The sequence below is a fragment of the Anolis carolinensis genome, chromosome 5 (genome assembly GCF_035594765.1).
Source record: "Anolis carolinensis isolate JA03-04 chromosome 5, rAnoCar3.1.pri, whole genome shotgun sequence".
NCBI classification, from domain to species: Eukaryota; Metazoa; Chordata; class Lepidosauria; order Squamata; family Dactyloidae; genus Anolis; species Anolis carolinensis.
In genome coordinates this window covers 194,816,613-194,842,570 of record NC_085845.1, presented here as the reverse complement: position 1 = coordinate 194,842,570, position 25,958 = coordinate 194,816,613, and the positions used below count along the sequence as shown (strand labels likewise).

Genomic DNA, 25,958 nt, shown 5'->3' with positions numbered 1-25,958 from the left:
ATTGTGACTGAGTAGTGATCATATACAGTAGAGTCTCACTGATCCAACACTTGCTTATCCAACGTTCTGGATTATCCAATGCATTTTTGTAGTTAATGTTTTCAATACATCATGATATTTTGGTGCTATATTCATAAATATAGTAATTCCTACATAGCATTACTGCACATTGAACTACTTTTTCTGTCAAATTTGTTGTATAACATGATGTTTTGGTGCTTAATTTGTAAAATCATAACCTAATTTGATGCTTAATAGGCTTTTCCTTAATGCCTCCTTATTATCCAACATATTCACTTATCCAACATTCTGCTGGTCCGTTTATGTTGGATAAGTGAGACTCTACTGTATATGGAACAGTTACACTTGAATAAATCTAAGTCATTGTTCTATATTCATGAACACTCTTGCCATGATCGTAACTCTTCCCTGCACAACTTACTTTACTGGACATCAATTGCACAGGACAGAAGATGATCCATTCTTGAGTCTAGTTGGCCCTCTACATTTGTAGATATAGTTTTTGTGGATAGGATTATTAGTGGATTTGATTAATAAGGTCTTTCTAGGGCCCTTTCTACACTTCCATTTAATCCGGATTATCAAAGAAGAAAATTCACATTATCTGCTTTGAACTGGATTATATGAGTCTATGCTGCCATATAATCCAGTTCAACGCAGATAGCCTGGATTTTATATAGCAGTGTAGAAGGACCCTAGGTCCTTCAACACATCTCTATGGTCAATGCCTCATGGAAATTGACCATAAAGTTGTGTGGAAGACTTGGAGATATAAAGACATATATTCACATTTTCAGTCTTTTTGCTAAAGCTATAAAAGATCAAAAGAAACATCTACGTGATAGCTTGTTTGTCCAGTTAACATGTAGTCTTTTCAATATGTTCATTCTCTCCAAGTAGATTATCCAGCATATGAAACAGAAATCAGAATTTTCAAATCATAATTTATTCTAGAGATAGGATTGCTTCACTTTCCCCTCAGGTACCGATTGTGCCAGATGTCTCTTTATCATGTCAAGATAGCTACAGTAGAAATGAAGTGGAACAATTTAGTTCTATCTCTGCAGGGCAGTGATACTAGTCCTCTGGGTGTTTTGGACTCCCAGAAGGCTCAGCTGCCTTGGCTAATGATCTGGGAGCTGAAGTCCAAAACACCAAGAGGATCAGAGTTTCAGAAACATTATTGTAGAGCAGGCATGGGAAAATTTTGACCCTCCAGGTGTTTTGGACTTCAACACCCACAATTCCTAACAGCCTACCGGGAGTTGGGGTCCAAAATACCTGGAAGGTCGAGGTTTGCCTATGCCTGTTGTAGAGGATCAATTTTGCTTTAGGAGGCAACTAGATGAAAAATTATGTTTTGCTGTTGCAAAACATTGACCCAATGTTTCATCTTCAGTCTGTATCCTTTTCATATGATGCTGTGTGCTATGCACATATTTGTGAGGAACAGTAGACTGTTTACTATAACACAGCCAAACAGTATTGAATACATGGTACAAAACTAATGGTATGGATATCTATATGTTTGCATGACCAACGCCTGACTCAAACATGCCAAGACATCATTTGATGATTGCAAAGTAGATAATAGGGATGGGAAGAATATTCAAAATATTTGAAAAATGGTTGAAAATCATGTTCATCTAAGTGTCAAGAACCCCTGATGAGAAGACCCATGATCTTCCCAGTCTAAGACTTTTTCCAAACAAAATTTGGCAAAGAAAACTCAATTTTTCTGTGCAGAAAAATGCGGCTTTCTATGCAAAACAACTGCATTCAAATTTTGCATAGCAGAAATCCCCAGCAGTGAATATTCTTTGAAAACTGTGCAATTTCCCAAGATGATTCTATTGCAAGAAGAAAGTGGCTAAAATTGCCTTCTCCAGGAAGAAAAATAGCGAAAAATTACATCCCTGGTGAATAACTGGCAACTAAGTATATGAACTGCCTCTATTGAAAAGTAATGGGTTTAATACTGATGCGATTGATCTATGATGTTTCCCATTTGCAATAGCCCATTCCCACATGCAAATCAAATCACCCGTTTGGTGCTGTAAATCCTCAAGTAATGAACAGGCATGCGTGAGCTCAGCTCCCCTATATGGTTCCTTTGTTGGGCCTGGATAAATGCAGCTATGGGTGGAAACAGAATGGTTTTGGGGTTGAGAAGTTGCAGACATGATTTAGCACAAGGGCCCCTCCTGCCCTTTGACTCAACATTGCCAGAAGGCACCCTGAGAATGCACCGTTTTGTATTCATCTGAACATACAATGAGAGTGAGGCCAAAGGGAGGAGGCAAAGCCTCTGTTTTTAAGTGGGAAGGTGGAAACTAGGTTGTGATTGACAGAGATAAGTTATGGTAACTGCTAGACTGCAGAGGGCAATGATTAGTCACGCTATGTTGGGCTGAAATAGATTTAACACCTGGCTGTTAAAAAGAGTAAATTGATTAATTGTTTTAAAGCAGCAATGTTATTGAGTTTCCCCAGTGTCTGTGTGTTTCTTAATAGAGATTAGACATTAATATGGATTTACAGCATCGACTCTGGGGACCTTCATTCCAACACCAGGCAGAAGCAAGAGACTGTATAAATGTAAAGGAAACTATAAGTATCCCAAATTTAATTTGATTCAGATAAATTTGCTTTAATCTGAACTTGTTGCGTTATTAACCTCATTAAATGTTGTTATTGTTGTTAATTTGCAGCTTCTGCAGCAAGCGACCTCCTCCAGCAACTTGGGTGCCTTCAGCGGCATTCAACAAATGGCTGGTGAGTTCTGGTTTCTTTGGTGACAATCTGTTTCTGCCGCTTGCGCTCTGTCTTCATAAGGCTTTGAACGACATCAAGCCATTTAATTCAAGCATGAGGTTTTAATGCCTGAGGAAATGTTTTATTTATTTTATTTATTTTTTAAAAAAGCACATCCTGGGTCTTTTTTTGAATCAAACTGTTAAACATTCCACTGGAATGTTTTCAATGGTTTGTGCAACAGTCAAAAAAGCCAATACTTCCAATGAATTCTGGACTGCATCAATAGAAGTATATACCTAGATCAAGAGATGTCATAGTGCCAGTCTATTCTGCTTTGGGCATACCTCACCTGGAGTACTGTGTCCAGGTCTGGGTACCAGAATTCAAGAAGGAACGTGTCCAAAGAAGGGTGACCAAAGGAAATCATGAATCCCTATGAGGAGCATCCTAGGGAGCTAGATATGTTTAGCTGGGATAAGAGGATGTTACGAAGGGACATGATAGCCTTGTTTAAATATTTGAAATGATGTCACATTGATGGTGGAACCAGCTTGTTTTCTGCTGCTACAGAGAGTAGGACACAAAGTAAAGGATTCAGATTACTGAATTTTTTTTAAGAACTAATGTTGGTGGAGTCTCTTCTCTGGAGGGTTTTAAACAGAAGCTAGATGGCCATCTGTCAGGTGTGCTTTGATTTTATACTCCTGAATAGCAGAATGAAGTTGGACTGAATGGCTCTGGCAGTCTCTTCCAACTCTATGACTCTATGATGCTTAGCATGCACTACTAAATGGATAAGGAGAACCCTGCAGCATGTAAGTGGAGATCCATGCAGACCAACATGGCCAAATGTTTATTATGAGAAGTGTATATAAAAAATAAGCAAATCTAAAAAGGAGAATCCAAATTCAAACAGTTATTCCCAAGACAGCCAAAATTCCAAAATCCTTTCAAATATAGTCTGAAGAGTCAATCGCCAGATATATTCATAAACATGAAAGCATGAATTCAGCAGTCAACCTATGCCACAAATGATACTAGAACCAGGAACAAACTTGGAATCTTGAATACACAAATGAATACACAAGACCCGAGAGCTCTTCACCTGAATACATCATTGCCCTCACAAAGGTTTGTACCAGCAGAAAACCACTTAAAAGGCCTCAAACTCTCCCATGACATCATTCCTCACACACCTGCTTTTGCTCTACTTATCTCTAAGCCTCTGGGAAAAACAACTCTCTCTGTTGTACGCTCTGCCTCCAAAGTTCCAAGCACCTTGATCTGGACACACATTCATTTCCCACATTTCTCTCAGCCTGCACTTCTAGCAGATTCTCATGAATCTCTTCTCTAATCCATTAAGCCATATCAGGTGATAGCCTTGATGACATCTTCTCATAAGATTCCAGTGGGAGAAGTCCCTTAGCTTTTATTAGAAATCAGCCTAATATCCTCCAGACTTTTATACTGACAGATCTGATAAAGATATTGGCTGGATTCAAAAAGTGGCTTTAGACAAGGCTAAAGCTTGGTCATTCCCTATGGGATATCTCAGCTCCCTTCCTTTCTTCAAACAGTAGAACATCATGCTGTTTTGAGTCTCGGATTTGGGATAAGAGTGAGACATAAAACAAATAGATAATCAAATACATAAATGTACGAGTACTGCAGAACCTTTGGAAACTTTCCTGCTTCGAAAGAGAATTGGCTACTGAATATCTCCAAATCTGTTCCTCCATCAAGTCCTGATAAGTATGATGAAATTTACTAGGAGGGATTAGAAGTATGTGTGGATTGTTGCTAGTTTCCACTGCACATAATTCTTCTCAAATGGTCATCCTACCAAGAACATCCCTGTTCCTGGCCAAATTTATGATCTACCTCTTTATCCCTCCTTGTGATATTTTTCATTTTCCACTTTGTGTTCTTTCTGACTGCCTAATGGCCCTGAGATTTGTGATCTGGCAGGTACTGTAAACTGTGAGCTCTTTGACCAGTGGCTCCTGTAAGAAAACCAAGGCATCTTTTTCTTATATTTGAATTGCCTGGCAGCAAGTGGGTTTTAATGGCAGTGTGTTAGTGATATTTTTATGGTGAATGGACATAAAGGACAAATGACAAGGTAGAATGTGAGAATACCGGCCGAACATGGCAGCAAAGATGTCTCAGAGGTTCACTCTAAAAGGGGACTTTTTCAGAAATTGTTTTTAAACTGAGATTCCTGAGAATTTGTTAGGGCAGACTCCTTGTTTTATTGACTGCTAAGTTATAGTAACCTTTTATAGGCTTGATGAATCAGTGTAGTGTAGTGGTTTGAGCGGTGGACTACAACTCTGAAGGCAGAGGGTTTGAATCCGCATTTGGTCATGAAATCCATGGGGTGATTTTGGACAGGTCACACTCTCAGAGAAAGGCAAGTCATGCACTTTTGGTCTCAGAAAACTCATATGTGAATCCAGTTAAACTTCGCTCCAAGTGTCATAGCTTTAGGTGGAATTTGGAATTTACAAAGGATTTTGGTCTGACATCCCTCTTTTTAAGATGCGGAGCCTATAGGATCACTTTGCAAATTAGAAATAGACAAACTCTCATTGGCCAGATTATACTTTCCCATATACAGGAGCCATGGTGGCACAATGGGTTAAACCCTTGAGCTGGCTGAACTGCTGACTTGAATGTTGGGTTGCTGAATCCATGAGACAGGGTCAGCTCCCATCTGTCAGCTCTAGCTTGCGGGAACATGAGAGAAGCCTCCCAGCAGGATGGTAACACATCCAAGCATCCCCTGAGCAACGTCTCTGTACCCAGCCAATTCTCTCACACCAGAAGCGACTTGCAGTATGTTCTCAAGTCGCTTCTGACATGATAAAACAAAACTTTTCATATTTCATGTGTGTTTGTTGTATTTGAATTTCTTGTTTTTAAAGGTCCATTTAAGATACTTTATTGGTGTTAAAAAGTAGAGGCCATAACATACTTTTCTTTGGCTAACCTCTTGTCCACATTTGCTACTGGCCATAAAGCTCTATTTATCCATCTAGCTCTTTCCTAACCCCATTAATGCAAATTTGCAGCAGACCAGAAGTGAAATGCCATTTCAAATCTCCGGTGATAAATGGCTGCCTGTGTGTACCATGCAATCAAATTAATGGCAGTCCTCAGGTATTTTCAACTAATAAGTATTACCCATAAAATGTCACAATGTTCGTATGAACACCTGTGATTACAGGAACTGCCTTTAGATATGGTGCATTAGTTTCCTTTTATATTCACTGGACCCTAATTGACTGCCTTTTTGGCTTCAGAGAAACTTAACTGACAATATTACAAAGCGGGCTTTTGTTTTTGCTTTAAAATATATAGTCACTTGTTCCAACGCTGGCAGGGGACATTGGAGCAGGGAACAACGTGGAAGAAGGAATTTTCAAAGTAAGGAAGACAAAAGCAAAAGGGGGGAATGTGCCTTTGAAAGGCAGTTCATTGTACAACTCTTCAATAATGAGAGGCATACCAGTAGTATCTAATGTATAGTAATTAATAAAAGGTCATTCCTGCTGCATAATGTACTATTCCTAGATCCTAACTTAACACAATGTGAGAGAAGGCGGCAAACCTGGCCATGTACACTATACCAGCCTTTTGCTTACAACTGTTAAATGCATATCCCGCTCCCATGCTTGATTTTAAAAATTACTCATAAAAGTCCACCCCCTTGATCCTGCCTACCCCCCATTATCATCAAATTGGCATGTTAGTTTATATTTAATTACACTCCCACTAAATCAGCAAATTAGTGGTGCTTTTCTCCAGGCTTGCAACACAAAAGGGTTTCGGCTGCAAATACGTTGTCTTTGTGTTTCCTCCTCCTCCTCCTTTTTATTAATGCTAAGCTTTTGAATGGATCTTGAAGTACGCCTATGAAAAAGAGATGGGCCCATAGACACCATGTGCTTCATCCTTACAATATGCCATTGTTGCCCAGGCACCAGAGACTAATGCAGAATCTGCTGCCTGACAATATAAATTGGCCCACGGATGACAATCTCTCTGAGTTATTTTCCCTGGCTCAGATCTGTTGGCAAGCGGTTGGTGCTTCTATTATGCTATGCTCATAATCTCGCAGAAAATTTCTCCCCCCTCATCAAAAATATATCTTAATGTGATAAACAAGATTTTCACAGTTGGCATTTTTTTTAGGGGGGAGCAGGCTTTGAGTTTTAACGGCTGCTCATAATATTCTACTTTGGTTATCTCTACAAGATGAATGAAGAGACCGGAGGGAAAATGTGTTGAAAGCCTCTTCTATACAACTGAACTCAGCTGTCTTCAGTTGTCAGAACTGTAGTACGTTGATGTGACAGCTGGGGCCTGTTCCCATCCATCCTCAATATCCATACCGTATGGGGCCTGCCCCCCCCCCCCAGCCCAATTTCCTACCCTACTGCAATATCCACAAATAAACTGTGTCTGATCTCTTGGAAGTGAGCTAAAACCACACTTATCATTGACTCATAATTAAAGTTCGATTGACTGGAGTTCAGTTCACATTTCCATTGCCCTATATGCAAGTATAGCGCAATTGTTATGATCTCAGAACCCATGCTCAGTGGGGTTGGAAAGTATTTTGAAAATATTTTTAAAATGATCAAAACTCATGCTGAGAAACACTGGCAAGAAGAATCCTGGAGTTACAAGAGTCTTGTTTTGTCTAGAAAACAGTGGTTTCTGTGCAAAATGGCCACATGTGAATTTTGCGCTGAATTGCACATAGTGTTCGAAAATGGTACGGTTTTTCCAGGACTTCCTCAATTTTCTTTCTGGGAAGAAAAATACTGAAATTACTTACTACTACTTTCAAGAAAAAAAATTTTTTGAAGAATTAAATTTCTAATGTTCAACACCATGCTATAGTATAGGGCTCTTTTTATTATTTATATAAAACTTCCTTTCATCTTTTTCCTTCCCTATGATTCTCTTTGGCCTTCACCCCATTTTTCTCATTGCTTTGGAGCGGAGGTGGGATATGAGAGAGATGCAGAAAACTGAAACATAGAGGGTCTGTATGAGAAGAATCAGGGTAACTGCAAGGCACTTAATAGCCTAGAATAAGAGTTGCTTTGTTTTAACTGTGTTTCCAAGCTGTATATTCTTTTTAATTTTCTGTGTTTGCATGTACCACGATAATCAGAGAGTTAACAATTGTAACATGATAGTTCCTTTCCAGCTTTTAAAAAGCCAATTTAGTGGAAATAAGATGCATTTTATCGTCATGAACATCCATGGATAGTTTTCTCCTCCATAATGATTTGACAGAAACATAGATACATTGGTGACCATTTAATAATAATAATAATAATAATAATAATAATAATAATAATAATAATAATAATTTATTTATATTCCACTTTATCTCCCCGGAGGGACTCAGAGCGAATTACAATATATACATATAAGACAAATATTCAATACCTTTTACGCAGACAAAAGTAATGGCCTTCCCCTTTTCATCTCTGGCATCTGGAGGCAATGCTCAACTCCAGCCATGGGGACGTGCTCTTGTTCCATCTTTCCATGCCAAGGAGCCTGTTGTCCATAGACATCTCCAATCATGTTGCCGGCATGTCTACATGGGGCGCTCTTTTACCTTCCCACTGAGGTGGAACAAATTGATCTACTAGCATTGCATGCTTTTGATCTGCTAGTTTGGCAAAAGCTAGGGCTGACAGCAGGAGCTCACCCCAACTCGCAGCTTTGAACTGCCAACCCTCCAGTTAGCAGATTTTCCTGCAGCTAGCAGTTTAACCCACTGCGCTACCGCGGCTCCATTTACCTGTTACATATATTCCAATTGGCGTAGAAGAAAGCTGATATGTGCTGAGGTCCAATCAGCTACCCAAATTGAGGTGGTTTTCATCTTAAATGACCAGCCATCATTGTTGTTGCTTTTTAAAAAAATGTGATTTCACCATATTTGGAATGCTCATTCTGCATTTGTTATATCCGGTGTCAAGCATACAAAGTAGAAACTTGAAAATATTTCCTATTTACCATATATACTCGAGTATAAGCAAACCCGAATATAAGCCGAGGCACCTAATTTTACCACAAAAAAACTGGGAAAACATTGACTCGAGTATAAGCCGAGGGTGGTAAATTTCAGAAATAAAAATAGATACCAATAAAATTACATTAATTGAGGCATCGGTAGGTTAAATGTTTTTGAATATTTACACAAAACTGTAATTTAAGATAAGACAGTCCAACTCTGGTTAAGTCATCACTCTAATCTTCTTCAATGTAAATGTGCTTATGTATCCTTTTAATAATAATAAAAATAATACAAATAATAATAATAATAAAAAGGATAATAATGAATACAGGAAAATAATACATGTAATAATAGAGTAAAATAATAAATGCAATAATAATAATAATAAGAAGAAGAAGAAGAAGAAGAAGAAGAAGATCAGAGTGAAATAATAAATGTATTAATAATAATATAATAATAATAATAATAATAATAATAATAATAATAATAATAATAATAGAGTAAAATAAATGTAATAGTAGCAACAATAATAGAGAAAAATAATAAATGTAATAATACCAATAATAATAGAGAAAAATAATAAATCTACCATATATTTTAGAGTATAAGGTGACCCAAATACAAGCCAACCAAGACCCTCACCCGAGTATAAGCCGAGGGGGGCTTTTTCAGTCTTAAAAAAGGGGCTGAAAAACTAGGCTTATACTCAAGTATATACAGTAATCTTAAAATCTCATTCCATTCTGAGAGAAGTCTTATCATTGCCTTTTGTGAAGTGTATTTGTATTTGGTTTTTTTTTACTTGCTGTTAGAAATCATTAGAAGTTAACAGTTTGCTTAGTGATATGGAAGGCAGTATGACAATTACATTAGAAGTAAATTGTCTCAAGGAAGGAAGCCACACTCCTGAGTTTGCAGGATCTGAGCAGAGCGGTTTTTGGAGGTCTGTCATTCATAAGTCTAAGCTTGACATGCCCACAGATAACAACAACAATTAATTTAGGTGGGATACTATTTATTTAGTTACTTCAAGTACTTCTTGTGGCTCAGAGAACTTCATTAAACCCATTATACAACAAAAAACTACAACTGATACTAAGGATAATTGTCTAAAGAGATCTAAGGTGTTTGTTTACATCATCCTGGAATCCATGTGGATGAAGAACAATTTATTACTACAGTAGAGTCTCGCTTATCCAACGTAATCGGGCCGGCTAAACGTTGGATAAGCGAATATGTTGGATAATAAGGAGAGATTAAAGAAAAGCCTATTAAACATCAAATTAGGTTATGATTTTACAAATTAAGCACCAAAACATCATGTTAGACAACAAATATGACAGAAAAAGTAGTTCAATACGCAGTAATGCTATGTAGTAATTATTGTATTTATGAATTTAGCACCAAAATATCACTATGTATTGAAAACATTGACTACAAAAATGCGTTGGATAATCCAGAACGTTGGATAAGTGAGACTCTACTGTATTCCAAAAGAAATTTCTATTGTTAGTTCTGATTATAATGGATAATTAAATCAATAGGATTTACCTGTCGTTTGCATTCCCATTCAATAATTAATTGAACTGGGTCTGCTCTGGTTGGATGCCAGTCACTTTTAAATTAAAATGTAATGAACACATACACACATCATTCTATGTGTGTTTTTCAATAATTTCTGAAAAATAAGGAACCATTGGTCTCTTTCCTTGTCTCAGTATAGTTGCATTTTCCAAAAAGGCACTTTTAATGACAATTACTTGAGAAATATTCTGTGATTAGACAGCATGCTTTCCCAACTGGTAACTGGTCAATCCCTTGCTAAGGGCTGTCTTTGGGAGAGAATGATTGATGGCTTCAAACTGGGCAAACGTTCTTACTACAGGATGGTTCTGCCCTGAAGGCTTTAACACATCATGCTGTGAGATGGAAATCTCAGATCTCCAATCTAAGTCTGTTTCAACAGGCCCACACGTGTGACGGTGCGGTGATACTACATGGGTTTCCCGTGAATGTGCTAATAGGCCTTACGAGAGGGTTCTGTAACCATCCATCTGCTCGTTTTTAACAGGCCTGATTGGCAAGCGGATGTAACAACTGACATCTGTTCCTGCTTATTGATATGTAGATTTATGGTAATTGCTCTGAACAATAAGACATGAAATTACCTAAGGTGAACATTAAATTAAATTTTCATGGCCTCTCTCCTCCTAAATATGTTCCTCACTCTCTCTATATATATTCTAAGTTTTCAAGCATCTGTTATGAACATAATTTAATTGTATTTTTAATCTACCAAGCAGAGAAATCAAAGTTGGGATTCTTGCTGTCCAGAATATTAGCCAAGTCTGATAGTTGACTGGTATATACAGATTACCAAAAAGGCAGAGTCAAATTCCACTTTTATTCACAACGTTTTTCTCCATCATAAAGATTAAGAGTTATTTCGTTTCCAGCAGCTCTTTCTCGGCAGAGCGATATATTTTTTCCGGCGGGATTCTTTCTTCTCCTTTTTTACTGCCACTCTGTCTATCAGGCTGTGCTTTAGAGTTTAAAGTGATTTGCATTTCTTCAGAGAGAGTTGCGTTTGCAGAATGTTCAACAGTTTCAAAGGACGATGATCAAATTATTTTCTGTCCGGGTCTGCTGTGGGATGTAGAAGAGAGAGAAACAGCAACAGCAAACAACAATAACAATCCTGTGCAATGTGAAAAGTGTAAGATTCAGAAATGGTGACAGACAGCGAGCAAAGCTGGCGAGAATACAGTGATATCAATTGCAAAGATCTGGGAAGAATTACAGTGCGTAAGAAATTATAAAATGGCATTTTTAATCCCTTGTTTAATCGGCTCTAAATTTTCAGTCAAATACGAAGGCCATATTTTTTCCCCTCTAGCAATTAGGTTTGCTAAATATTATGCTATCTAAAAAATTTTATAAAACAATATGAAATAAGTGTAGATAGCAGCACTGAACAATCATTTGCCATACTGTGGGTTTTGTAATGAAAAGAAGAGTTAATCCCTGTGGCATATTGAGGTACAGGTAAAAGTTTTCCCTTGACATTAAGTCTACTAGTGTCTGACTCTGGGGGTTGGTGCTCATCTCAGTTTTTAGCCAAAGAGCTGGTGTTGTCCGTAGACATCTCCAAGGTCATGTGGCTGGCATGACTGCATGGAGGATCGTTACCTTCCCACCGGAGTGGTACCTATTGATCTACTCACATTTGCATGTTTTCGAACTGCTAAATTGGCAGAAGCTGGGGCTAACTGTGGGAGCTCACCCCACTCTCCAGATTCAAACTGCCGACCTTTCGGTCAGCAAGTTCAGCAGCTCAGTGGTCTAACCAGATTGAGAGTGTCTTTCAAAAACATAATGCTATTCTGTAAGTAACTTTTAAAACTGGCAATACATACCATTAAAGAAGCTGGGGATGTTTTGGCTGGAGGTCCTGCACTGAGCAAGGGGTTGGACTTGGATCATAAAACCACTTCCAATTTCAGGATTCTGATCATAAAACACCATCAAGCCAGACCCAATCTATAGTATTTCATATTGATATTTACTGCTAAAAAGAAATTTCTTCCAAAGTTTTTTATGCTTTCTTGATGGTTGATACAGGAAGGTCATCCTATGAACCTTTGGGATAGACTGTTCAGAGCAGAGGCTCTTATTTCCAAATCCAAAATAGTTTATTGTACGGGCCCAAAGCCATGACAAAAAGCAATGCAAGCACACAATAGTACCCTCGGAGCAATAGACTCCAAAGATACTGAGCAGAAGCCATAATCATGCTCCCGCAAGGAGCTAAAACAATGCCAGTTAACAGTAATTAAAAAAAATATTGCAAAAGAGTTCACATACAGATGCATATTGTGAGTCCACTTAATCCTTTGAGTTTCTTCGGCAGTTGATGGCAATTTTATCTAATTCTATCTTACTGATCTTTTTGCAGATAGAGCAAACAGGGCTACTTTGTGAGTTACATAGTTGTTTGTATCACTCAGCAGAAAATGCACAGTTTCTGCTAAGCAATTCCCTTTACCATGAGTCAACAGGGGTTCCAGGTATCTTTCTCTTGGGGCACTATACAATGGACAAACTAACATGTAACGCACAATGTCTTCTGCCTGACTTTGGCCGCAGATATATAGTCTATTTTCCCATGGCACATTATGATAGCGACCATCTAACACTGCGGTAGGCATTACTTGGAATCGCAGCTCAGTAAAGGCAATTCTTAAGGACAGTGGCTTGAGCTTAATCAGATATCTGGCTCTGAAATGTTCGGTTTTTTAAAAAGGGAACCATGAGGAGAATTTTGAATTCCTGGTTGATTGCAAAGTCCTTCTTGAATCAATCCAAAATAGCCAGTCTCTTAGTTGCCTCTTATTCATGTCCAGGGCAAAATTCAATTCAGGAAGATTGTAGTTGAGTAGGAGGTTTTCTAGGCCAAATTTCCAGTTCCTCATTTCCTCGAAGCTTACTTACTTACTTACTTACTTTACTTACTTAGGCGACCCCTCGTAGCTCAAGGACGATTGTCTTCCATCCCTGGTGTCTTGGGGGTGGGTTCTTAGGTGGCTGAAGAGACCTATTCTTGACCCGCATATTCTCCCACAGTGAGGACATCGGTTTCCAGGTGGAAGGCGGTCCCGGTCGGGGTTAGCTTGACGCTCCTTCCTCTTGGCACGTTTCTCCCTTAAGCCCTTCGTTTGTGCCTCTTCGAACTCCGCAGCACTGCTGGTTACAGCTGACCTCCAATTAGAGCGCTCAAGGGCCAGGGCTTCCCAGTTCTCAGTGTCTATGCCACAGTTTTTAAGGTTGGCTTTAAGCCCATCTTTAAATCTCTTTTCCTGCCCACCAACATTCTGTTTCCCGTTCTTGAGTTCGGAGTAGAGTAACTGCTTTGGGAGACGGTGATCGGGCATTCGGACAACGTGGCCAGTCCAGCGGAGTTGATGGCATAGGAGCATCGCTTCAATGCTGGTGGTCTTTGCTTCTTCCAGCACGCTGACATTTGTCCGCCTGTCTTCCCAGGAGATTTGCAGGATTTTCCTGAGGCAACGCTGATGGAAACGCTCCAGAAGTTTGGTGTGACGTCTGTAGACAGTCCACGTTTCACAGGCATAGAGCAGGGTTGGGAGGACAATGGCTTTGTAAACAAGCACCTTGGTATCTCTACGGATGTCCCGGTCATCAAACGCTCTCTGCTTCATACGGAAAAATGCTGCACTCGCAGAGCTCAGGCGGTGTTGTATTTCAGTGTCAATGTTGACTTTTGTGGAGAGGTGGCTTGCCAAGGTAGCGGAAATGGTCAACGTTTTCTAATGTTACACCGTTAAGCTGTATTCCTGGCTTTGCAGAGGGATTAGCTGGTGCCTGTTGGAAGAGCACTTTGGTTTTCTCGATGTTCAGTGAGAGGGAGAGCTTCTCGTATGCTTCTGCGAAGGTGTTTAGAGTGGCTTGTAGATCTTCTTCTGAGTGAGCACAGACTACGTTGTCATCAGCATATTGGAGTTCCATAACAGATGTTGTGGTGACCTTGGTTTTGGCTTTCAGTCTGCTGAGGTTAAATAGCTTACCATCTGTCCGATAGATGATTTCCACTCCAGTGGGAAGCTTCCCATCAACAATTCCTTGAAGCACAATGCTGGGAGACGTTCATTATGAAGAGTAGCAATTCGCTTGAGGTATCTTAACTGGGCACAAACTACTTTTGCTTTTACTGTTGGCCAACCAGATTCAGTGCACAGCAGAGCTGCAGGCATTCCAGATGGAAGAGATTCTGATAATAAAACACCATCAAGCCAGACCCAATCTATAGTATTTCATATTGATATTTACTGCTAAAAAGAAATTTCTTCCAAAGTTTTTTATTCTTTCTTGATGGTTGATACAGGAAGGTCATCCTATGGACCTTTCAGGTAGACTGTTCAGAGCAGAGGCTCTTATATAAGTGAATCCTTTTTCTCTCCTGTTGTTCCTTACCATTCTATGCAGCCACTTACCAGGAGAGAAGAGATAGTGGAAACTTGCCCTTCCCATTTCTCCAACACCCTAAAGACCCAGAACAGGGAAGTTAAGCCCCCCACAAGACCAGACTAGGAGACCTGATCACCTCCCTCAAAAATGATCTGGCAAAATTTGAGCTGTGTAATTGAGCTTCATCAGCCACTATTATGAGCAAGCACTGAGAAATAATTTGACAATGATTATTGTTGAGTCCTGCCAAGAATAATAGCAGCTGCCTGCAATCTGTCTTGTGCAGAATTATTTAGGAAGGAACCAGTGTGGTGCAGTGGTTTGAGCATGGGGCTACAATGATGGAGAGCAGGGTTCAGATCGTTGCTCAGTCGTGAAACCCACAGAGTTGGCTTTGGCAAGTCACACAATTTGCATCTCAGAGGAAAGAAATCTTGCCTAGAAAACTTATAATAGAGTCACCTTCGGGTCTCCATAGGTCATAAACAGCTTGAAAACACACAGCAAGAACAAGCTAAACTGATTGTATAGAGCCATTTCTACATATCTGTTGTGCTTGTAAGGGTGTTCTTGTTTAAGGACATCTAAATGGTAATGCATGGGGAAAACTAATGTGTCCTCTCCCTGCAAACACCTGAATATAAGAAAAATTGATAACATGCTGCGTGCCAATGCTGAGACCTCTCCCATTTTAGAAATTATCATGGGGTGGGCAGATCCCAGCTGTTCATTCATGCAGAGAAGACACGTGAAATGGCAGCAACAGCAAGAGGTTCGTGGCAGCACTGAGGAAATCTCAGCTGGTCATGGGGGTCCCTGCTGCTCTGTCTTATCAGGAGCCTTCTTAGAATATTAATTCCTGATTCTGGTCCTATCAGGCATTCAAGGCAAGATAAGGCCAAGGGTGGGCAAGTCAAACATTTGAGAAGAAGGTGGAAAGATTTGCATTCCAGCAGCAGAGAGAGAAAACTTTGTGGTCTCCTTCACTGAGGAGGTGCACAGATTGATTGAAAGAAGCTGATCTGGAAGTCATGTGCCAGCATCCTCTGGTGTTACAAGATTGTCTGGGACAGATGGATGCTAAGCGTTTGTAGAACTGTCCAGGTGTGAAATGAACTAATCTTGCTTTGGACCTCCATGCATCAATGGAAATTTCTCTTGTAGTCATTTTCTTCTAAAGAGCCAGATTTTGACAACTCTTACTTATGAATATTTTATTTCAGTTCAGTTCCTTTTATAACCCACAATTCAGCAGGATCTTGGGACAGCAAGGGGTAACTTTATAATAAAACAAACATTAAAACGAGAACATTAATACCACATTATAAAAGAATAGCATGAGAAAGACTGGTAGAATTAAGAAAAACCATCTTGGAGCAGACTTGGGAGATTAAAAAGATCTTCTTGTGGACATCTTTAAAACAGGGCTCATGCTTTAGCTCAGTGGTTCTCAACATGTGGGCCCCCAGGTGTTTTGGCCTACACCTCCCAGAAATCCCAGCCAGTTTACCAGCTGTTAGGATTTCTGGGAATTGAAGGCCAAAACATCTAGAGACCCCAGGTTGAGAACCACTGCTTTAGCTGGAGATCCTGTGTTGAGCAGGTAGTTGGACTCAATTGGCCATGAAGCACCTTCTGTCTATCATTCTATGATTCTATGTTAAAAAATATCACAGCAGTTGGCAGGCCAAAGTTCGGGAAAACTATGATCCTTCAGATCAGTGGTTCTCAACCTGGGATCCCCAGATGTTTTTGGCCTTCAACTCCCAGAAATCCTAACAGCTAGTAAAATGGCTGGGATTTCTGGGAGTTGTAGGCCAAAACATCTAGGGACTCAAGGTTGAAAACCACTTCTCCAGATGTTATTGGAGTACAACACTGCCTTCACTCCTAGTGAAGACATCCAATAATTAAGGATGGTCTGGAAGGATCCAACAACATCTACAGGTTTCAGTATGCTAAGAAAACCTCCCTAGAGAGATTGTTAAGATGCCAAACCTGATTAGAACCTTTGCTTTGTCACTACTTGTACAAAAGCACCCAAGGAAACGCCTCTGTTGAACATCTTGTTTTAAAAGAATATGGGAGGCAAGCAATCCTTTGGCCATACTGTTTCACCAACACCATCACTACCAGCAGCACCACTACAGCCATCATTCCTAACTGAACACATTGCTCTCAGAAGGTCTTCTATAAATGTGCTTTTAAGGTCATCATCAAATACATGAACCAACTTACTACTTGAAAACTATTTCACTAAAATAAAGGTGTAAAAATACATCACGATGGCTAGAAATTAATGTTGGACTGAAATCAAGTCCAATTTGTGTGCTTTCCAGTTTTCATTGTCAGGTCCATGGCATTGCACATCAAAACTCCAAGACTCTTTCATGTTGTCTCCATTCTTGCCCCGGTTATTGAAACTGCACTGTGAGATCTCCATCCTCTAATTTTCCTCCAGGTTTTCATTAAAATTCTCTTCTCATAAGTAGCTTAAGAACTCAAGCCAAAACATTACAGAAAGGGTTTGGCTCCCCCCAGTGCCCAAGTCTTTTCAAAATAAGTCTCAGGGATCTTTCTGAGATATGTTTTCCCTGCAATAGACTCTTCCATCAAGCATTGCTGAACACGTTCACCATAGTTAGTGCTGTCATTGCCTGTCATTTGCTGATGGAATTAATTCTGATTTAGTTCATAACAAAAGCACCTTGTGTATGTGGATGCATGAGACACACAGAGAGAGCATATGACAGATTTGTATGAGAAAATGGCACAGGCTGTGAATAGATGGTCCATCCCTGTTCAAAACTCAGAGAGATGATGCTACAAAACAGTAGTATGAGACAGCTTGGCTAGGTGGAAAAATGTTTCAAAACCCTTGTGGGAACTGAGTGAGAAGTTGTTTTCAAGGTTTGACCGGAGTCTACCTATGTAACTATGGGTCAAAATGAATGCATTGCCCCTTTAAATAGAATTTCTGCCTAGCCAAGTGAATTTTTCTTCCACTCCCCAAATTCATAATCTTTCAGTGAGTGAAAAATTGCAACTCTCTATACTTTGAACACTTTTCTTTACTTCAGTTTTTTGCAAACTCCTGGTAAGTTCGACTGGACCTTTTCTTTGGCTGCCTGAATTCTATTTTTAAATGTTTGACTGAAGTTATACATTGTAGTACAGCCCCCCATATTTTGTGGGAGACGTTTACCAGACTTATTATGGATAAATGAAATTGCGGACACTAGCAAATCCTATTGTTTTCAGTGGAACAATTGATGGAAGTACTGATAGTTGCTTGTACAAGGCCTTAGGTAATTCTGTGAATAAGTAAAACTGAGTTTGTTGGTTCTGTGGATGGATTGTATTGTACTGTACTGATAGAAATTTAAGGAGTAAAGGAAAAAATATTTGAGGTGGGAAGAATTCCTATGGGGGGCAATGACCCAATTTGCTCCTCCCATGTCTCCATTCATGTTACATTCCATAATTAGACTCCACTTAAGGCATTCAACCAGAAACTAGGATGAGGACTCCTCTGACTGTGGTTCATTTCAGTTAAAAGAAAGGCCTTGAGTTTTCTAATCAGCTCACAGCTGCAGTTCCCCTTTGTGTTTCCTCTGCAGGAATGAATGCTTTACAGTTACAGAATCTGGCAACCCTAGCAGCTGCTGCTGCCGCCGCCCAGACCTCAGCTACCACCACCAATGCCAACCCTCTCACCACAACAACCGGTGCCCTCGGTGCCCTCACGAGTCCAGGTAGGACCAAGTTGGCTTCTTGTCTTGTTTGTCGTTTCTTCCATTAAGGAGAGAAGCTACGAGATGGACATCACACCCATAGCAACATCCCAGATGTGGTCTTGATAAACGTGTTGTGAGTCTGTTTTTTAAAGTGCTGTCATAAATATCATGTTAGAAAGTTTTTTGAAAAATTACTCCACCTTTAAAAACTGCCTCCCAAACAGTTGTGCCTTCCAGATGTATTGTTCTACAAATCCCAACATCCATTACCATTCTGTCTATAACTGTTAAAATATGGAATCCAACACATCTGGTAGTCACAGCATGGGGAAAAATGTATTAAATATTCTTCTCTGCCTTTTTCTTTGCCTGTCTAGTAGTAACCAAAGCAGATCTTCACCCATGAAATAAAATTTCAAAGCACTGCATTCAGAAGAATGAAAAATGAACTTTGTTTGTTTAGTCAGGTCCATAATTCCCACTGTCCCATCAAACCACACAATTTCCCTCTTGTTATGACTGTTTTTGCAGTGTGATTTCTTTACGTTTCTTCATTCTTGGTCTGACTTGTTTTCCCCCTCCTGCTTCCTTCTTGACACGTCTTTCTGAAAAGATATCTTTAGGGAAGAGGGGAGAGAAGTGGTTTTTAAAATTGCTGAGAAGAAAATTGGGTTAGTGTCTCTCATTGGCATAAAACCAGATGTCTGTGCTAAGACTGAGTGCAGCCGCTAATGTTTTTCTTTGTGGCTTTAGGTTAACTTTGTTGGGGGTTTTATATGGGGGCCTTCCAGATTTTAATCTGATTCTATGATTTCTAAGAGGCTCATTAGGACTATGAGGTAGTGTGCTTAGAACAGCTGCTAGCTCTGCTCTCAAAGAGATACATTTTGGCTGATCAGAAAATCAAATAATATATAAGCACTATCTTCTACATCTACTGTACTCAACAAATATTGGCCAAAATCCTGTTAACCCTGACTATAGAATAAATCCATTTGATTAATCGGATTTATCTATACATTGACTCACCATTCATGATGGAGAACTGAGAGATTCCTGAGGAGAACATTTGTCTACACTATCCAGTCCAATCTGATAGTCGATGTCCAGTAACTGTTGACCTAGAGAGTACCAAGAGCAGTGGTTCTCAATCTGGGGTCCCCAGATGTTTTTGACCTACAAATCCCAGAAGTCCCAGCCAGTTTACCAACTGTTAGGATTTCTGGGAGTTGAAGGCCAAAAACATCTGGGGGGCCCAGGTTGAGAACCACTGACCTAAAGCGAAGTCCTGTATCTCTAATCTCCACAAAACTGGAAGGTTAATGTATTTCTAATTTAAAGGCAAATTCTAAGTTATAAGAATTCATGTTTACATTACAGCTGTATACATTTCAGATGATAAATCAAGAAAGCCATTTTAATGAATCTGCAAAACCTGGCAAGGGCTGTTGATTACACAGTGACCTGGTGGTGTCTCATTCATAGGATCTCCATAAGACAAAGTTGACTTGATGGCAATTAACAAGAATTTGATTTTGTTCTGTAGTATGTATCTCATAGCCATAGATTGGAATTCTTTATGGGTCTGCATGCTGTAGTAGTTCTATGTGCAGAACTACAGAAAGTCTCACTTATCCAACATAAACGGGCCGGCAGAACGTTGGATAAGTGAATATGTTGAATAATAAGGAGAGATTAAGGAAAAGCCTATTAAACATCAAAATAGGTTATGATTTTACAAATTAAGCACCAAAATATCATGTCATTACACATTAATGCTATGTAGTGATTACATTGAAAACATTGACTACAAAAATGCATTGGATAATCCAGAACGTTGGATAAGTGAGTGTTGCATAAGTGAGACTCTACTGTATATAGTACCTGGACATTCACCAACCCCCAGACTTATTTTAGAGCCATTGCAGACCTCTCATAACCACTGCATGTCTGTGGAAAGTGAAGGAGGGGTGTCATTGAATCATAGAGTTGGAAGAGAGTACAAGAGGCATCCAATTCAACACCATTCTATTATGCTTACACCGTCTTCTGAGGTCTGCTCTGGTTCTCTGGAGGTCTCAGTAGATCAGGTCTACACAACCTGTGGCCCTCCAGGTGTTTTTGGACCTTAGCTCCCAAAAGTCCTGACCATTGGACAAACTGGGAGGCCAAAGATTGTGTAGGCTTGCAGTAAAGGATGCCATCACTTTGCTTCTGGTCATGAGAAGATACTTATGTACTTGTAATCCTCCAGCCTACTCTGCATTAGGCAGGATGGAAGGAGAGCAAGACCATACCTCTATAGCAAATCAGGTGAGACTTGTCCATTGTGGTGAGAGGAGGGAAGACCAACTTCATTAACATCCAAAGAGCATGACAGGCATAAGGTTGACTTACACCTATTCTTCCCACCAGGTGCCAACCTATATATACTAACAAGTGAAGGAAGGAAGGCCTGATCAACATTTTGTAATCTTTAAGCCAAACCACCTCCGTGCACGATCATTCATCTTTCTTGTTGTTTGGGGAGGAAGAAAGTAAAGGCCTACTTTTATCCTAATAAAGTGATCTCTCAATCACAAACAGTCAGAAATCTCAATATTCAATGGTCTTTGTACAATTGCTCCCAGAATGCATGCAACCATTGAATGGAAATGGCATTTGTATTAAGTGCCATATTGTCTTGGTTTGGTATCCATCTTGCTTCCTGTTTTTAAGCCACCATGTGATTCGTCTTGGAAACATGACAAACATAGATCCTTCAGTTTATATACTCCATCGCACTCTCAGACACAATGTTACCCTACCTTAGATACAATTAATGTTTCAAGCGGATCATATGGGAGCTTCTGGATGCAATAACAGACTGCCCCTTAACTTTTATTCTTGACAATAGAGTTATATTTTTAGGATGATCTACAGCCAGTTCCCTTCCTGTCATTGTTTATTTTTATGGCACCGGACTTCAGCCCAGTTGTGAAAATGTATGATTCACGGCAGTCTTGCAGAAAACTTGTGTCTGTTTCTTTTTCTTTGGGGGAATGAGAATACATACTGCTGCCATAGTCCTGTCACAATGGCAAGACAAAGGAGCCTGTCTCAAGTGGGTCCCGGTAGTCACCGGAAGACGGAAATTCTTCCTAGTCACTTTCTTTCAACTCAGCTAACAACATTTTCCCTTATCTCTTTGCTCCAGAGCTGGACGAATGCTCAATGACCAGTGGAGCTTGGTGTTTGCAGATTTCAAATGCCCAGTTTTGAGACGTACTTTTCTGCCCTCGTCTGCCTTGACTGACTGGATTTCTGGCAGTTTCTTGGCTTCCATCTCAAAATTTAATGATATCTGGTGAACCGGACTCTAATTCTGATGCCAAAAAATATATAGCAGGCTATGTTTGGATCTAGAGCAGGAACTGGAAACAGAATGCAAGTTGAAGGCATTCAGGGAAGAAAAGTAGCTGGTGGTGTTTAGGACAAAATAGGCAGAAATCTAGAAGATAAAAATTAGATTGGTCAAGGAACATGAAAATATAGCGATAACATATATTATTATATCAGAGATCCTCAAGCAGCTAAAAAAACAGATGTCATAACTGTGTGTTGATCTAGAGAAACCTAAAACAAAAGCTCCATCTACACAGCCATATAAAGCAGTTTCATAATGATGTTTGACTGCATTGAACTGCATTATATGATCAGGTGGATTCATATAATGCATGCAATTTCAATGCTGTTAAATTGCATCTAGGAAATGCTGTTAAATTGGATTATACGGAAGTGTAGATGAGGTCAGAAATGACTTGAAGGCACACAACAACAACAACAACAACAACAACAACAACAACAACAACCAGAGGCAAAATATTTAAACAGTTCCAATTGCACAGCAATTAGAACCTTACTGAGTGCATAGTTTCCAGAAACCTCGTTGTTAATAATTTATAATTAAGTGATCTATTCCTTGAATATAGGCATCCTGTTTATTTGCTTGCTTGCTTGTTTAAAGAAGATAATGTCTTGGCCAGCATGACACAATAACCATTGTTCCTAAACAAGCACAGTCCTCAGTATGTATTTTCAGCATGGTTCACTTATAAAAATAACCCCTCGTACATTCAAAGAAAATCCCAAGTCTTTTTGCGGTCCTGAAATTCAGCTGCTTCTGTTCTGGTTAATTTAGCATTCTTCCTTAATGTGAAAACTGTATACAAGAGCAACACCAGCTTGCTTGACTTTAATGAAGCTGCCCTTGATGAACATGTACTAAGCATTATTAAACTTTGGAAATGTGCTTAATGGCTAGAGAACAGCCCTAGAGCATCATTGTAAATTTATATAGAAGCCTGGGGTTATTAACTTCCATAAATCAGCTGTAAAATTAGAACGTAAACGAGCTGCGGTGCTGAAAAAGAGCGCACTGCCATAGGAGTGAATGCAAACATAAGTGTAATAAGTAGGCAGATTGTAAGAAGACGCAGAGGATCAAAAATATAGTTTGGTTGGTTAGGTTTTCCCCTGACATTAAGCCTAGTCGTGTCCAACTCTATGAGTTGGTGTTCATCTCCATTTCTAAGCCGAAGAGCCGGCATTGTCCATAGACACCTCCTAGGTCATGTGACTGGCATGACTGCATGGAGTACTGTTACCTTCACACCAGAGCGGTACCTATTGATCTACTCATGTTTGCATGTTTTCGAACTGCTAGGTTGGTAGAACTGGGGCTAACAGCGGGAGCTCAGCCACTCCCTGGATTCGAACCAGCAGCTAAGCGGTTTTAATTCACTGCACCACCAGGGGCTCATATAGTTTGGATTGACTCAAAATTGATTTGAGTTGTCCTGGGAATTTTAGTTTCACGAGGTCTTTACTCCTCTCTGTCAAAGAGAGTTGCTGCCCCACCAAACTACAACTCCCAGGATTCCATAGTATTGACTCATTGCAGTTAAAGTGGCATCAAACTGCATTAATGCTACAGAATCTGTATGTACCTTCAATTCTCTTATCAACCTATGACGATCTCATTAATTTCATAGGGTTTTCTTCGGTAAGGTGGTTTTGCCATTTCTTTCCTCTGAAATACCAGCAGCATTTCCCTCTCTTTAATGTTGTTATCAAGCTAAAACATCAATTTAATGGCCTCATTCCTCCTTATAAAACTTTACAACTAACCCAGAAACAACCCTTGTTAAGATGTGCTTTGATTCCAACTTTCTTACCTAGCGCTGCATTTTCCACTCCATTAAATACTTTGTAAACCTGAATAAAAGCTTTTCCTTGTTGCGCTCCGCTCCGTGGAAAGCATTTTGTTCTCTCAAGTCACATGTACCGTCTCAAAAGCATTTCTCTTTAAACTTGAACCATAATTGAACATTTATATTTGCCTTTCAGCAATGGGTGTGTGTGGGGTGTCCTTGTTTATTTATTTATTTAAGTTGGCTTTTTCTTTCAGTCATGAGAGATTTTTTTTATATTGAATTGTTTAAGATTGCGTTATCTTGCCTCTAGAGAAAATTCCTTTTCTTACATTATTACAAAAGTGGCAGTTCATATGAAGGGGGAGGCCTTCCTGGCTATCTAATCTGATATGATAAAATGAACTATGATTAGCATGGCGATAAGATTAAAATGATGTTTTACAAGATTTATTTAAACATATGGGTGATGGTAGCAGAACCCCATAAGAAACATATCTAGCAAGCAAGACAACAGGCATAAAGGGATTTGGCACTTTTGGCATCTGGGTGCTTATAAATATTCCAAACTCATAGCAGTGCAGAGAAACAAAAGTAAAAACTGCCATTATAAGTAGAGTATCCCTTATCTTATGGGCTGCAGTGGCGAAGCAAGTTAAACCACTGAGTTGCTGAACTTGCTGACTGAAAGTTGGCAGTTCAAATACGTGGAGCAGGGTGAGCTCCCGTTATTAACCCCAGCTTCTGCCAACTTAGCAGTTTGAAAACATGCAAATGTGAGTAGATCAATAGGTACTGCACCAGCGGGAAGGTAATTGCGCTCCATGCAGTCATGCCAGCCACATGACGCAGGAGATGTCTATGGACAACACTGGCTCTTCAGCTTAAAAATAGAGATGAGCACCACCACTCAGAGTTGGACTCGATTAAACTTAATGTCAAGGGGAAGCCTTTACCTTTACCTTTTATCCCTTATCTAAAACGATTGGGACCATAAATGTCTTCTATTTTGATTTGGGAGAGTAAACATTGAAATGCTTGCCTACATATAATGAGATGGGATCCGAGACTAAACATGAATTTCATTTATGCATCATATATGTGGTACTTTATGTGCATAACCTGAAGGTAATATTATACACAGTATTTTTATAATTTTTATAATTTTGTGCATTGAAGCATCAGGAAGCATCACAAGCTCAGTGCCCCAAATGGATAATTTTGGATTTTGAAGTATTTTGGAATTCCAGATAAGGGATACCCAACCTTTATTTTATAGTCATGATTCCCTAACCCCAGTTCTCCAAATTAGCTGACTCAATCCTCCATAGAAATTTGGACCCAGAGATGTAAAAATGTCATTTGAACAGCAGTTCCAAGAAGAGAGGAGTTAAAAGGACTTCGTAGGTCCAATATCATGACAGTGGAAGAACATTTCCACTTTTCCTAGATATTACCCAAGGAAACTCTGGTACTGGTATTGAATTGATCCATGGAGAACCTTTCCTTTGTTTCATGAGATACGGCAGACCTGTTAAGGATGGGAAGGAAACAAGAACTGATTATCAGGTGAGAAGGAAGCAGAAAGTAGGGTGAGAAGCAGCTCTTTAGGACTATTGATTAATACATTATGGAAGATCTTTAAGTTCTCAGACTTGGTGCCTGGATACTGAGCCAGGGATGAAATGAATGCTATTGCTCTTTCTGTCAGTTGAGTTCCTTCTCTGAATGCCATAAAATGAGGTTCTGGTGGGATGACTTTCCTTTCTTGCCTATATTTTCTCCTCAGTCCAAGTACTCAAAGAAATGAGGAACATCCTACCTAGCACAACCAGAACATCCTATCAAACCCAACCAGACTGAGTTTTCACAGGTTTCTATCTCTGCCCAGTGGTATAGTTGAGCATGTGAGGTGCATTACTCCACAAATGTTCAGGTCCTTCCCTCATTCCAGCAACTTCTAAGCCTTGGAGAAGTGTCCTGCTATTTCTTTTGCTTATGAGAAAGGAGGGATGGTATCTGGAAGGAAAAATAAGCCATTGGTCTCAGCTACAATTGAGAAAGAAATGAGAGTGATATCATTATCCTTCCCCTTGGATCCCAGACCAGCATCTTCTTCCTATTCTGAGTTTCTTCCTTTCCCATCAGTTAGCAGCCAAGGAGTAGGTTTTGGGTAGGGTACAAAGAACAAGCAAGTAACACCCTACATCTCAT

At 39.6% G+C, this 25,958-nt stretch overlaps 1 protein-coding gene across 30 annotated transcripts in view; it reads left to right on the top strand.

The window, feature by feature from the left end:
• Positions 1–25,958, top strand: part of celf2 (CUGBP Elav-like family member 2) — a 620,922-nt gene that overhangs the window by 551,126 nt on the left and 43,838 nt on the right. For 13 of the 30 annotated variants that reach the window (XM_062983254.1, XM_062983252.1, XM_062983253.1 and 10 more), the window contains 3 exons: positions 2,536–2,619; positions 2,733–2,796; positions 18,412–18,570. In XM_062983254.1, the coding sequence (XP_062839324.1) occupies positions 2,536–2,619; positions 2,733–2,796; positions 18,412–18,570 (307 nt within the window). The remainder of the gene's footprint in view (positions 1–2,535; positions 2,620–2,732; positions 2,797–18,411; positions 18,571–25,958) is intronic. The other 17 variants (XM_008110304.3, XM_008110309.3, XM_016993551.2 and 14 more) reach the window with 3 other exon arrangements.